Raw genomic sequence first — 14735 nt, 5'->3', positions numbered from 1 at the left:
TGAGGAAATTAGGGGTATTTGTCAGGGTTGGGTTGGGTTTTAATGATTGGGTCGGCTTTATTAGGGTTGGGTTGGGTTTTTGTAAGGGATGGGTCGGATTTTAGTAAATGAATTCATTAAATGACGTGGACGAATAAAAAACGCGCGTGTCCAACACTACCTAGTCTTTGACTTTGGATAAGATTTAGAGGGGTGAAATAAATTCAGTTCAAAGTTGTTAAGAGGGTAAATAATTGTCATACAAGTTTAGGGTCTAAAGTAAATTTTGGCTATAAGTTTAGGGGGTGTTTCGATGTATTATCTCAGAACAAATTGATAATTACATAAATGAATGTTTCATTGTTGGATAATCAATTTAACATATAATAGAATATTTTCTCTATATTTTTTTTTTTACAGGTGTTTCTGTTGAGTTGTGATTTTATTCCTAAATAAATGTATGTTTAAGCCTTTAATTATAATTATTTAATATATTATTGAGTTTAAATATTTCAATTAAAATTAATTTGAAAATTGATAAAATTTAATGAAGGATAAATTGCTAAAGTTTTGTAAAAATGAACAGTAGTTTATTAAATCACGTGTCTAAGACAAAAATAAAGGAGGGAGTAAACAACCAACAAATGGAAAGAGAAGAATATATTCATTTCACTCGTGTACTCCATCACATCAGTGCAAAAGTCAATTCTACAGGAAACTTCCGACCAATTACCATCTCTTTTCAAAGACATTTTTCTCGGCAAGCAACAGTAATCGATGCCTTAAAAACTCCAAGGCAAGACAGACTCTCCAGTGTACTTCACTCGCTTCAACCTACGCACTTTGCCCAAATGGCCGGAGCTCTGTTGGGAGGAGCTGCTCTGGGTGTAGTCTTTGACAAACTCTTCAAAGTAGTTGTTGATGTTGGCATTAACATCGCCACTTTCCGTTCCAAATTCCTCAGCTTGGAGCAAACATTACTTCACATCGAACCGGTATTCGCCGACATTGAGAAGCTAAACAAGGCCTTAGACGGCCGTGAAGAAGAAACAGAAATGTTCAAGAAGAAGCTGATGGAAGGTGAAGAGCTAGTTCTCAAGTGCTCCAAGATTAAACGCTACGACGCGTTTAAGAGATGCAATTACTCCAGGAAACTGACCAAGTTGGAAAATTCACTTGTGAAATTCTGTCAGATACACGGGTTGATTCAGGTGTGTAGGGATAGTAAATTGATTCTGGTTAAGGTTAATGATAATGGTAAGAAATTGGATGAGCTTCGATCGATGGTGAAAGGTCTTTCGTTGTCGAGGAGTAGTATTGGATTTACGAATTCGATTGGGTCTTCAGGATGGATGAATGGTTCTAGTTTTGGTAGCTCAAATGGATTTTCAGGATGGTCTGATGTGCCTCCAGTTCCTGATTCTGTGGTTGGGTTTCAAGTGCCACTTCAAGAATTGAAATTGAAGTTGCTTCAACAGAAAGATCAGGTGTTGGTTCTTTCTGCTCCTCCTGGCTGTGGAAAGACTACTTTGGCAGCGATGGTTTGTCAAGAAGAGGATATCAAAGGTAGTTGCCTATTTATTTTTTTGCCATGTAAAATGTATCTCACACTGTTTTTCTTGTTTAATTCTTCGTAATGTGTAATATGCATGTCATGTATATCAATTTGTTATCCGTCCATACCAGTCGTTGTAGTATTGCTCCTGTAGCTTCTGGTACTTCAATTTCTGTTATTATTTGTTATCTTGTACTTCGACTATCATATCATTTTGTTGTAGTAGTTGTCCTGTTACTGTCTGCTATTTCTGTTACTTCTTTTTCTGGACTGCCTCATACTATTTGCAGCTGAGTGCCTACTGGAAACAACCTCGCTACCTCCGAGGTAGGGGTAAGGTATGCATAAGCTCTATCCTCCCCAAACCCCTGTTTGTATTATACTGGGTATGTTGTTGAAGAAAGTTCAATTAGCTCATTCTCCCCTTTGTCTTCAAATGGCATGAACTTGATGGCCAGCTCTTATTCTGTCGGTTTATCAGTTGAATTCTTATATGCATGCGTTTTAGTTTTATGCTTGCATAGGAACCACCTGAATACATCACATGAACGCAAAGTTGTGTTTTCTTGTTAGGCAAAGGAAAGAGAAAGGAGAAATTGTGTTATGGGTTGTGATTTACTGTATGTATAGCTTTTCCTCTTCCTCTGGTGTCACAATATCTTTTTGATGGTGTGAAAGAAATCCCCTTGTACCTAAAGAGTAGCTTGTTTTTTATCCCATAAAAGAAGAAATATCGCTTCTTTTATTGTAAATCTACTTATAGCTATACAGAATGCCGAAATTCTGGCAAGCCTATGGACGTGTATCTTAAATCATTTTCTATTAAGCTACTTGCTGAACTTTCAGCCTATTTGATCTTATTGTCTCTTAACAGCCAAATACAAGGACATCTTTTTTGTCACTGTTACCAAAACACTGAACATCAAACGCATTGTTGGGGAAATTTTTGAGAAGAAAGCCTGCAAGGTCCCAGAGTTTTCTACTGAGCATGATGCAATCCGCCAACTCAATAACCTCCTGAGAAGTACATCTCAGCCTGTATTACTGGTGTTGGATGATGTTTGGTCTGAATCAGATTTCATCATTGAGAATCTTATATTTCAGTTACCTGAATTTAAAATTTTGGTCACTTCAAGATTTGTGTTTCCAAGATTTGATACATATAAATTAAAGCTTTTGAGTGAGAAGGATGCAAAGGCTCTCTTCTGCACTTCAGCTTTTAAAGATAGCAGCCCTAATGTGCGACTTGATCTTGTTGATAAGGTAAAAGGCTATCTTTGTTTACAAAGATCTTTTGACTAATTATTCAGTTATGAATATAAACAAAATGTAAAGATAACACACAAAAAAAATAAAGGAGCAAATCCATCAAACACCAACTATAAGACGAGCGAAATAGGGAAGCTGCCTCCTGCTCCCAGCCCCCTTCTCTTGTTATGGGTTAAAGATGATACATTCTTAGGGAAAATACGACCTCCCTAATTTCATATAACTTAGATGAAGTTCTCTGCTTTGTGGATCTAAATGACGGCATTCAATGGCAGGTGGTGAGAAGTTGTGGTGGTTTTCCACTGGCTCTTAAAGTTGTAGGCCGTTCATTGTGTGGCCAGCCTGAGGGGATCTGGTTTGACAGAGTAATGAAACAGTCTAAAAGACGAATTCTCTTCCCTACTGAGAATGATTTGCTTCGTACTTTGCAATCCAGCATTGATGCCTTGGATGAAAAAGTTCTTTACAGCAGAGAAACATCTACATTGAGAGACTGTTACCTGGATTTAGGATCATTTCCTGAAGATCAAAGAATTCATCCTGCTGCTCTTTTGGATATGTGGGTGGAACGATACAATCTAGATGAAGATGGCATGAAGGCAATGACCATCTTCCTTGAACTTTCTTCACAAAACCTCGTTAATGTCGCCTTTGCAAGGTATAACTGGCTTCAATTTTTTCTTGAAACTGTACTGTGTTTGCTTTTTCATACATGTAATCAGTACATGGAACTAAAGTAGAAAAATGTTGGTTAAAGGGGAAAGGGAGGGGAGAAAGAAAGACGCAACAGAGTTAGATGGTCACATGTACACACTTGCAGGCTATCTGTTTCTATGCATCAATATTTAATTTGCTGAAGCCATGAATATTCTTTTCCACCTTCTAAATTCTTTTGGAGAAGATTAATAAATTTTATGACATTGAATAATGGGAACTTATAGAGTTCCGCTAGCAGAACATTCCAGTGGTTGGCTTCATTTTATCCTGGTTCCACCTTTTTGTTGTGTACTACTTCTGTGTGTCGGATTGTTGAACTTATCAAGTTAGCTGATATCCTTGAATAGATTCCTTTTCGAATATCTGATCAAACTTAGTTCATGCTTATTCACAGACAGGATGCACCAGCAGTTCTTGGCTTACATAACTTGCATTACGTACAGCAGCATGATATGCTGAGAGAACTGGTAATCCACCAGTGTGATGAAAAGCCGAAGCCGATGGAAGAGAGAATGAGAATGTATATCAACATCAAGGAGAATTTCTTTCCTGGTTGGTGGTTTGAGCAAAGACTTCAACCACTTCAAGCGGAGGTTTTGTCTATAATCACAGGTTTGTTATACTTATCCATCCCTTTTCCTCCTTTTGGTCAAAATTGGAAATGTCTTCTGCAAATTTGCTTCATCTTGTCTCTGCTATATAATTACCACAACATAAATCCGAATTGCAGATGAAAAATTCTCCTTCGACTGGTCTGAATGTGACATGCAATTTCCTAAAGTTGAAGTACTTGTGTTGAACTTTGAAACAAGGACCTACAACGTACCCCCTTTTGTAGAACAAATGAGCCAACTGAAGACACTGGTTGTGACAAATAATAGCTTCTTCCCAGCCACATTGAATAACGTTCAGCTTTGTTCTCTGCTCAATCTTAAGAGAATCAACCTGGAACGCATCTCAGTTACATCCATTTTCACAGCCAATCTTCAACTACCAAATTTGCGCAAAATCTCCCTGATCATGTGTGAAATCGGGGATGCATTTGAAAACTCTGCTGCAAAGATCCCTCACATGTGGCCAAAACTCGTAGAGATGAATATCGAGCACTGCAACGATCTAGTAGAAGTACCAGCTGAGATATGTGATCTTGTTCATCTTAAAATGCTCAGCATCTGTTATTGTCACGAACTGGTTGCCCTTCCCGAAGAGCTTGGGAAGTTGACAAATTTGAAAGTATTAAGGCTTCATTCTTGCACAAAATTGGTTGAGTTGCCAGAGTCGATAGTAAAACTTAATAAATTGGAATTTCTTGACGTATATGATTGCGTGGAGCTGGATAACTTGCCAATGGAAATGGATCAACTCTGTTCCTTACAGACCGTCTGCATGGGAAGCCGCCTGGGGTTTTCTGAGCTGCCCAATTCTGTACTAAAATTAGTAAAGTTGGAAGACGTTGTATGTGATGAAGAAACAGCCTCTTTATGGGAATCTTTTAAGAAATATCTGAGGAATCTGAGAATCACTGTGATAAAGGAAGATATCAATCTGAATTTGCTGCATAAGTCATTGTTTATCTGATTTTAAGTAAGATGAAGATGCTGTTGGAGCACTTACCTTGGTGGAACTTGAATATTGATGGATAGTGCGAAGCAAACTCTGGAATAACTTGGTCAACCACAACAATCGAGGGAAGTTTCTTGTGGCGACTTGGTCACTATGGCATTAAGTGGTGACGGACCAAAGTAATGTCCTTTCCCTCCGCTGATCAAGAACTCAGTAAATCCAGGTGGTGAGCCCCTGGACATGTCAAGGATGTACATCAGTTGTGGAAGCAGGCACCAAATTCCGTGAATTGGTTGAGAAAAGCCTATGGTTTCTGTTTAGCGTGAGTACTGAGAGAGAGTGGTTCGTCTTTGTGGGAACTGTAGCTTCTTTGGGGTTGCTTTCGGTTGTGGCCAGCCATCTTGATTTACTTACGCTTCTCTACCTTGGTAATTAATTATATCTGTAGTGCTAACTTACCTATGTCTAGTTGTGCTTTTTAAGTACATGGCGATGCAGGGATTATCAAAGACTTGGGGGCAGCGAGTAAGGGTCCGATCCCACACGTATTATAGCGCCGTGGCAGAGAAATGTGGCACATATTACAGTGCCATAGCGGAGAGGGTGAAGAAAATGAAGACCAAGCTGCAGAACAAGAACAGATTGTTGAATGTACTAAAACACTTGTAATAATAGTAAATATATATATTTATTTGCAAGTTCGTCTACATTTACCTCACTTTAATGAGTTCAAATATTATATTAAATAGGATAATTGTTTAAATAATAAAAGTGTAGAAAATAATTAAATTTAATATCTTTTGAGTATGAAAAGATGGAGAATTTATTTATTAAATCTAATCTTTATCAAAAATATTTTTAAAAATCAATCTGACATTCATCTACCATCTGTAAATTGCAATAAAATAATACAATGATAGAGATATCAAAATAATACAATCAAATCTAATCTTTACACACAAATATTTTCTCAAAGTCGTCCGACACTCATCTACCATCTGTAAACAATAACAAAATAATACGATAATAGAGATATCAAAATAATACAATTAAACCTAGCCTTTACATAAAAAAAATCCTCAAAGCCGACCAACATTTATTTATCACCTGTAAATTGTAACAAAATAATACAATAAAAGTGATATCAAAACATTACAATTAAACTTAAATTTTACGCACAAAAATCTCTCAAAGCCGTCGATATTATCTATGAACTGTAAACTACCACAAAATAACAAACTAATAGAGGTATTATGATAATACAATTAAATCTGACCTTTAAAAAAAAAAAAATTCAAAGTCGACCCACATTCATCTAGCATCTGTAAATTAAAATAAAATAATAAGATAATAAAGATATCAAAGCAATATAATTAAACCTAACATTTACACAAGAAATTCTTCAAAGCCAACCGACATTCATCTACGACCTGTAAACTATAAAAAACATACAATAATGATCACAAAGCTTTAATTTTGATCCAAATAGTTCTTGTCTGAGCAAAAATTTTGACCCTAAAGAATGATTTTGAATGAAAACAAAGAAGATATATATATATATATATATATATACACACACACACATATGTTCAATTCTATTATGCTGACAAAAATAATGAAGAAGTTGAGGGTTAAAAAATCAAGCATTCACCATCCATCTAGACATACAATCGAATCAAGATAGATAAGCATCAATCATATTTTTCCAATAGGCAAATCGATTCTTTCTCTAGTTTAACGTATATCTCAATATTTATAGAAGTATTGAGAGTATTATTTTACCATATATTTTAAGAGTCTCATATATTTTAGGAAGTAGTCTAAAGAAAAATATTAATTAATTTTCCTACCATATATTTTATGAATCCCACGTATTTTAAAAAATCTAGTTAATATAATAAAGAATAATTAAATAATAAATTAAAAAATAGTGAAAAGACAGTTTTGTCTAAATAAGAATCTTTTAATGAAGGAAAAAAAGTTCAAAATACTTTTTTAAGAGTTTTTACACTTTTAATATATTATTAATTATAGATTTTATATATATAGAGAGAGAGAGAGATGTGTGTGTGGACTTGATCTACTTCCAACTAATGTTATGCAATAGTAAATAAGGTTCAAGTTTAGGCTCACTTTCAGAATTATTTAACAGTTGATGCATTTAAAACTAAATGAATAAGACAAACGCATCTGGCATAGTTTAATTAGACTTCATATTCTATTTTAAGAATCCTTAGTTATATGAATTAAGTTAGATATAGTTTCAATCAGATGTACGATATGTTCTATTTTAATGAATTCTTAATTGTATGAATTAACTTGTATATTAGATATTGTGATGGAATTGACAAATTCAAGTTGAGGTGCTATCAATTGAAATATTATAAAAATAGTTACAAATATAATAAAGATAATAATATAATAATAAAAAATATCACTTTTATCTATTTAATTTTAATGAATAACAAAAAGTTTAATTAATAGTTGAAACATATGCAATATGCACCTGAGTGCCGACCTCAATCTGACCATTTTGAGCTGGAAGCAATTTCAAAAGCTACAAAAGTAAAAATGTAAGCTAAAGTGAAAAACATAAATCATTGAATCATTATCAAAAATTCTTCTCTTATTAAGTCCACCCTATTTCCAAATGAACATTCAAAAGATTCAATCTATAAAATTTCATAATTCAATCAAATTGGGTAAAATTTCTTTTGAAAATACATAACAATAATACCTGGTTCGTATTGTTGGTGGTAATGTGAAATTAATTAAGATACGCACAAGCTGACAGATAATATGATTATATTAAAAAAAACAAATAAGTTTATTCAGCAAAAAATACCAAGACAAATTAGGCTTACTTGGAAAAGAATTTGGAGCCGAAGTTTCAGATCTAATTCTTCGTTCAATATTTATAATCTTTCACTGTTTATGCTCTATGGAGGCATGCTTGTTTTGTCCAATTTCGAGTAAATATTTTTAACTCAAAGAGAAATATAAGAATTTATAAAAAGGAGAGAATTCATTATTTAAATTTTACCTGAAAGAGAAACACGATAAATTATTAAAAAGGAAAATTCAATTTAAAAATTTCACCTGAAAGAGAAACACAAAAAATATTAAAAAAGAAGAATTCATCTTGGGCATATTATGTTGAAAATCTAGTTTCAAACGAACAGCACAAATCTTAATTGGTATAAAGAAAAAATTTCCTACGATTATATATAGGACTTTATTAGGTTTGAACTCTAATTTACGTAGCATAATCCTAATTGAACTCTAATCAACATAGCACAATCTTAGCTTGTTTTATTTTTCAAAAATAAGGTAGATTTTACTTTTGTCAAAATAGTACTCCTATGCGGCAATATGTGCCAATATAGGTTAGGACTCTTATGAGAAACTTTTTGGCAAAAATAATGATCTCTTTATTTTTGAAAAAATATATATTATTAATATTTATATTTATGTATATTTGAGAAAAATAGTAAAAAGACGATTTTATCTATAGGAGAGTTTTTTAATAAGATCAAAAAATTCAAATGAATTCTCAAAGGGTATTCACACTTATAATATATTATAAATATAAATTAGTTTTACATATTATAATAATTCTCGGAAAGAACAGATAGTTGACCCGAAAGACTTCCCGTCAAACAGAAGTCGATAGTTGAGGACATGAGTGACTGTTGATCAATTGTCCAAAGATGATTCTGCTTGTTGTTCTTGCATTTTTCACACCCTGTGCATATTGTTTTATGCATAAAAGAAAAACATTACCTCCGTTGTCATATAGTTAAATTCGTACGTGAACCTTGCCGTGTAACACTAATGTAGAAATTGTACAGTAATTCCCAACTAGTTAGTTACTAGTTCTTGTCATACGTGGACGATTTGTAATCCAGATGCAGGGTTTGAAAAGTCATGTGATGGAAAAATAGTTCAATAGGACTACTAGCTAACCACGTGAAGGGTAGAATAGGGTTTGTACTCTCTCCGTTTCATAATAAATGAATTATTAAATTTTAACACATATATTAAAGAAAAAACATTAAAAACGTAAGTTTAACACAACTTTTCATGTTTATTCAAAAAAAAAAAGTTGACCTTATAATATCTTTTCAAAAGTTAATTGATTGTCAAATCATAAGGACAAATTTGAAAAAAAAAATAATAATTCATTTTGAAATATTAATAAATGCCCCAATAATTTACTTATTCTAAATCGGAGGGAGTATTAAGAAACTTTCAATCGGTTTCTGTAGTTCAATTGAATTAGAATTTGTCATAATTAGTTGATTTTGCATTAAGAAAAAGAATCTAAAGGGGGTACCACGTAAACTTAGCAAGTCCTTATTTACATGGTTCATTCTTTAAGGGTTCGTTTTGGCTTAATCACATTTTTTAATAAACTATTCATTTTTTAAAATTAACGATAACTTTTTCAATTTACCTTTACTTTTATCTGTTGTCAAGCTAATATTAATTATTATATTAAACGCAAGCACTCCAAAGCAATTTTAATCGCTTAGTGTATGCTTAGGGCTCGTTTGACCATGATTTTTTTATACTTTTTTGAAAAAAAATTCACTTATGTCAAATTTAATTATAAGTTAATGTTTGGCCATGAGAATTTCAAACACAAATTGAAGTTGTATTTGGAAAAATGAAAAACAAGAAAAAATTGTTTTCATTTTTTTTGTGTTTTTTTCTCTTACAAAAATTCAAAAACAACTCCAGTTATAATCATAAAAAAACACAACTTCAACTTTAATTTCGACTCCAACTTTAAAAATTCTAATTTTTCATTTGCAAACGCCTTACGTACTTCAAAATAAAATCACAAATGAAAAGAAGACTTCGAATCCAAACAACTCCTGCTTCACATCACTCCAAAAGTCAACACACAGTTGGTGACGAAACATCGGACCAATTGTCATCTGCTTTTCCTAGGACAAGGATGTCTCTGAGCGATATAGTTCACTCGCTTCGCCAAAGACTTTCCCAAGTGGCCTAAACCTTTTTCCAGTTTACGTAGCAATGGCCGCTTCTCTGGTGGGAGGGGCTGCTTTAGGTCCAGTATTCGACCTACTACTCAAAACAGTTGTTGATGTTGGCTTCAACATCGCCACTTTCCGTTCCAAATTCCTCAGCTTGAAACAAACACTGATGGACATCGAACCAGTTTTCACCGACATTCAGAAGCTCAGTAATGCCCTGAACGGCCGCGACGAAGAAATAGAGATGTTCAAGAAGAAACTGATGGAAGGTGAAGAGCTAGTCCGCAAGTGTTCCAAGGCTAAATGCTACGACGCTTTGAAGAAATGGAATTACTCGAGGAAACTGACCAAATTGGAGAATTCACTAGTGAAGTTCTGTCAGGTGCATGGGTTGATTCAGGTGTGTAGGGATAGTAAATTGATTCTGGTCAAGGTTAATGAAAATCATAAGAAATTGGATGAGATTCACTCGATGATGAGGAATGTTTCGTTGACGGGGTACGGGTCATCGGGGAGTAGTGTTGGATTTACGAATTCGATTGGGTCTTCAGGGTGGACGAATGGTTCTAGTTTTGGTAGCTCAAATGGGTTTTCAGGATGGTCTGATGTGCCTCCAGTTCCTGATTCTGTGGTTGGGTTTCAAGTGCCACTTCAAGAATTGAAATTGAAGTTGCTTCAACAGAAAGATCAAGTGTTGGTTCTTTCAGCACCTCCTGCCTGTGGGAAGACTACTTTGGCAGCAATGGTTTGTCAAGAAGAGGATATCAAAGGTACTTGCATATTTATTTTTTTGTCGTTTAATTAGTCATTTCTAGTCTGTGATATGCATGTCATGTATTTCAGTAATTGTTATCCGTCCATACCAGTAGTTCTAGTATTGCTCTTGTAGCTTCTGGTCCTTCATTTCGATTATTATTTGTTGCTTGTACTTCGACTGTCATATCATTTTGTTGTAGTTGTTGTCCTATTACTATCTGCTATTTCTATTTCTTTTTCTGGACTGCTTTGGACTATTTGCCCCTTGAGTCGAGGGTCTTTTGGAAACAACCTCTCCGTCTCTAAGGTTGTGGTAAGGTCTGCATACACTCTATCCTCCGCAAACCCCACTTTATATTACATTGTGTATGTTGTTGTTGTCGGAATAATTACGTAATCTCCTTTGGAAGAAAATTCAATCAACTCATTCTCCTATTTGTCTGTGGCATGAACTTGAAGGCTAGCTTCTTACTCAATCGGTTTATGAGTTGAATTCTGATATGTATGCGTTTTAGTTTTATGATTTCGTAGGAACCACTTGAGTACTTCACACGCATGTAAAGTTGTGTTTTCTTGTTAAGAGAAATTGTGTCCTGGGTTGTGATTTACTGTATGTATAACTTTTTCTCTTCCTCTGGTGTCACAATATCCTTTTGGTGGTGTGAAAGAAAGCCCCTTGTACCTAAAGACTAGCTTGTCTCTTATCCCATAATAGAAGAAATATAGCTTCTTTTTGTGTTAATCCACTTGTATCTACACAGAATACTGAATTATGGGAAGCATAGTTGACATGTAACGTTTCATCATGGTCTATTAAGCTTCTTGCTGTATATTCAGCATTTTTGATCTAATTGTCTCTTAACAGCCAAATACAGGAGCATCTTTTTTGTCGCTGTTACCAAAACACCAAACATCCGACGCATTGTTGGGGAAATTTTTGAGAAGAAAGACTACAAGGTCCCAGAGTTTGCTAATGAGCATGATGCAATCTGCCAACTCAATAATCTCCTTAGGAGAAGTACATCACATCCTGTATTGCTGGTGTTGGATGATGTTTGGTATGAATCAAATTTCATCATCGAGAATCTTATATTGCAGTTACCTGGATTTAAGATTTTGGTCACTTCTAGATTTGTGTTTCCAAGATTCGATACATATAAATTAAAGCTTTTGAGCGACAAGGATGCAAAGGCTCTCTTCTGCACGTCAGCTTTTAAAGATGGCACCCCTAATGTGCGACTTGATCTTGTTCATAAGGTAAAAAAAAAAATTTCGTTTATGTAGGTCTTTTGAGTAATTACTTGGTTATAAATATACACAAAATGTAAAGATAACGTACAAAAAAATAAAAGGAGCAAATCTATTATGCACTAGCTATAATACATGAGCAAAATAGGGCAGCTCCTCCCTCCCCCACCCTCGTTGGGGAAATAGGACATCCCCAAACTCATACAACTTATAAAGTTCTCTGCTTTGTGGATCTAAATGATGGCATGCAATAGCAGGTGTTGAGAAGTTGTGGCGGTTTTCCACTGGCTCTTCGAGTTGTAGGCCGGTCATTGTGTGGCCAGCCTGAGGGGATCTGGTTTGATAGAGTAATGATGCAGTCTAAAAGACAAATTCTCTTCCCTACTGAGAATGATTTGCTTCGTTCTTTGCAAGCCAGCATTGATGCCTTGGATGAAAAGGCTCTTTACAGCAGAGAAACAACTACATTTAGAGACTGCTACCTGGATTTGGGATCATTTCCTGAAGATCAAAGAATTCATCCTGCTGCTCTTTTGGATATTTGGGTGGAACGATACAATCTAGGTGAAGATGGCAGGACTGCAATGGCCATCTTCTTTGAACTTTCTTCACAAAACCTAGTTAATCTCGCCCTTGCAAGGTATAACTGGCTTCAATTTTGTCTTGAAACTGTAGTGTGTGTTTGCTACTTCATACATGTAATCTGTATGTGGAACCAAAGTAGAAAAATGTTAAAGGGGAAAAGGCTGGGAGAAACAAGAAGCAACAGAGTTAGATCACATGTACACACTTGCCGACTATCTGTTTGTGCGCACCAATTTTTAATGTGCTTAAGCGATGAAAATTCTTTTCCACCTTCTAAATTATTTTGGGGAGAAAATTATTAAACTTCATGACATAAGAATAATTGGAACGCATAGAGTTCCACCAGTAGAACACTCCAGTGGCTGGCTTATCAAGTTAGCTGATATCCTTGAACAGATTACTTCTTGAATATCTGATTAAAACTTAAATCACACTGATTCACAGACAGGATGCACCAGCAGTTCTTGGCTTACATAACTTGCATTACATACAGCAGCATGATATGCTTAGAGAACTGGTCATCCACCAGTGTGATGAGAAGCCGGTAGAAGAGAGAATGAGAATATACATCAACATCAAGGGGAATGACTTGAGGTGGTTTGAGCAAAGACTTCAACCACTTCAAGCGGAGGTTTTGTCTATAATCACAGGTTTGATATCCTTATCCATCCCTTCTCCTTTTTTGGTCAAAATTGGAAATGTCTTCTGCAAATTTGCTTCATCTTGTCTCTGCTACATAGTTACCACATCATAAATCTGAATTGCAGATGAAAAATTCTCCTCCGACTGGTCTGACTGTGACAGGCAATTTCCTAAAGTTGAAGTACTTGTGTTGAACTTTGAAACAAGGACCTACAATTTACCCCCTTTTGTAGAGCAAATGAACCAATTGAAGACACTGGTTGTGACAAATAATAGTTTCTTCCCAGCCACATTGAATAACTTTCAGCTTTGTTCTCTGCTCAATCTTAAGAGAATCAACCTGGAACGCATTTCAGTTACTTCCATTTTCACAGCCAATCTGCAACTACCAAATTTGCGCAAAATCTCCCTGATCATGTGTGAAATCAGGGAGGCATTTGAAAACTCTGCTGCAAAGATCCCTCACATGTGGCCAAAACTCGTAGAGATGAATATCGAGCACTGCAACGATCTAGTAGAAGTGCCAGCTGAGATATGTGATCTTGTTGATCTTAAAAAGCTCAGCATCTGTTATTGTCACGAACTGGTTGCCCTTCCCGAAGAGCTTGGAAAGTTGACGAATTTGAAAGTATTAAGGCTTCATTCTTGCACAAAATTGGCTGAGTTGCCAGAGTCGATAGTAAAACTTAATAAATTGGAATTTCTTGATGTATATGATTGTGTGGAGATGGATTACTTGCCAATGGAAATGGATCAACTCAGTTCTTTACAGACCGTCTGCATGGGGAGCCGCCTGGGGTTTTCTGAGCTGCCCAATTCTGTGCTAAAACTAGTAAAGTTGGAAGATGTTGTATGTGATGAAGAAACAGCCTCTTTATGGGAATTCTTTAAGGAATATCTGAGGAATCTGAGAATCACCGTGATAAAGGAAATCAATCTGAATTTGCTGCACAAGTCATTGTTTATTTGATTTGAAGTAAGATGCTGTAGGAGCACTTACCTTGGTGGAACTTGAATATGGATGGATAGTGCAAAGCAAACATACCTTGGCGGAACTTGAATATGGATGGATAGTGCGAAGCAAACTCTGGAATAACTTGGTCAGCCACAACAATCAAGGGAAGTTTCTTGTGGCGACTTGATGAGGTTCATATCACTGTCAGGAATTGACATCTTATGAGGAGCTTTCGTTGAGAGTTCTAATGGAGAAAAGCTAGTAGCTGAAGCAGTCTGGTGTAAGTTTTAATATTGAGAAGCACAATTAATAATTTAGTATATTGATTTTATCGAAGGGCCATCCCTATGTATCCTGAAATTTGGAAAGGTCATTAGACTGATGTATTCCTGTTTAAGCATTGTAAAATGCCATGCTCTGCAATCCATTTTAATATAGATACTTGTTTGCTAAGAAGTTAGTA

General features: G+C 35.2%; 2 protein-coding genes across 2 annotated transcripts; both read left to right on the top strand.

The window, feature by feature from the left end:
• Window positions 1–608: 608 nt before the first annotated feature.
• LOC124896095 (probable disease resistance protein At5g66900) lies at window positions 609–5790 on the top strand. The gene is made up of 5 exons (XM_047407403.1): window positions 609–1545; window positions 2409–2797; window positions 3079–3461; window positions 3915–4132; window positions 4251–5790. Exons 1-5 carry the CDS (start codon window positions 624–626, stop codon window positions 5096–5098), a joined length of 2760 nt encoding a protein of 919 aa, XP_047263359.1. The 5' UTR covers window positions 609–623; the 3' UTR covers window positions 5099–5790.
• A 4113-nt stretch (window positions 5791–9903) lies between these two features.
• On the top strand, window positions 9904–14725 carry LOC107860329 (probable disease resistance protein At5g66900). The gene is made up of 5 exons (XM_016705647.2): window positions 9904–10856; window positions 11708–12099; window positions 12348–12730; window positions 13120–13325; window positions 13443–14725. The coding sequence occupies exons 1-5, from the start codon at window positions 10127–10129 to the stop codon at window positions 14285–14287; spliced, it is 2556 nt and encodes an 851-aa protein (XP_016561133.2). The 5' UTR covers window positions 9904–10126; the 3' UTR covers window positions 14288–14725.
• Window positions 14726–14735: the final 10 nt, after the last annotated feature.

This window comes from Capsicum annuum, chromosome 2, assembly GCF_002878395.1.
Source record: "Capsicum annuum cultivar UCD-10X-F1 chromosome 2, UCD10Xv1.1, whole genome shotgun sequence".
Lineage (NCBI taxonomy): Eukaryota > Viridiplantae > Streptophyta > Magnoliopsida > Solanales > Solanaceae > Capsicum > Capsicum annuum.
Note: the sequence above shows the minus strand (reverse complement) of the source record. Positions and strands in the feature narration are given on the sequence as shown.

Excerpts from the sequence above, each read along its gene's own strand:
- LOC124896095 (XM_047407403.1), top strand. The coding sequence starts at position 624 with ATGGAAAGAGAAGAATATATTCATTTCACTCGTGTACTCCATCACATC. Across the intron at positions 2,798-3,078 it reads GACTTGATCTTGTTGATAAG|GTGGTGAGAAGTTGTGGTGG; the intron begins GTAAAAGGCTAT and ends ATTCAATGGCAG. Across the intron at positions 4,133-4,250 it reads GGTTTTGTCTATAATCACAG|ATGAAAAATTCTCCTTCGAC; the intron begins GTTTGTTATACT and ends TCCGAATTGCAG.
- LOC107860329 (XM_016705647.2), top strand. The coding sequence starts at position 10,127 with ATGGCCGCTTCTCTGGTGGGAGGGGCTGCTTTAGGTCCAGTATTCGAC. Across the intron at positions 12,100-12,347 it reads GACTTGATCTTGTTCATAAG|GTGTTGAGAAGTTGTGGCGG; the intron begins GTAAAAAAAAAA and ends ATGCAATAGCAG. Across the intron at positions 13,326-13,442 it reads GGTTTTGTCTATAATCACAG|ATGAAAAATTCTCCTCCGAC; the intron begins GTTTGATATCCT and ends TCTGAATTGCAG.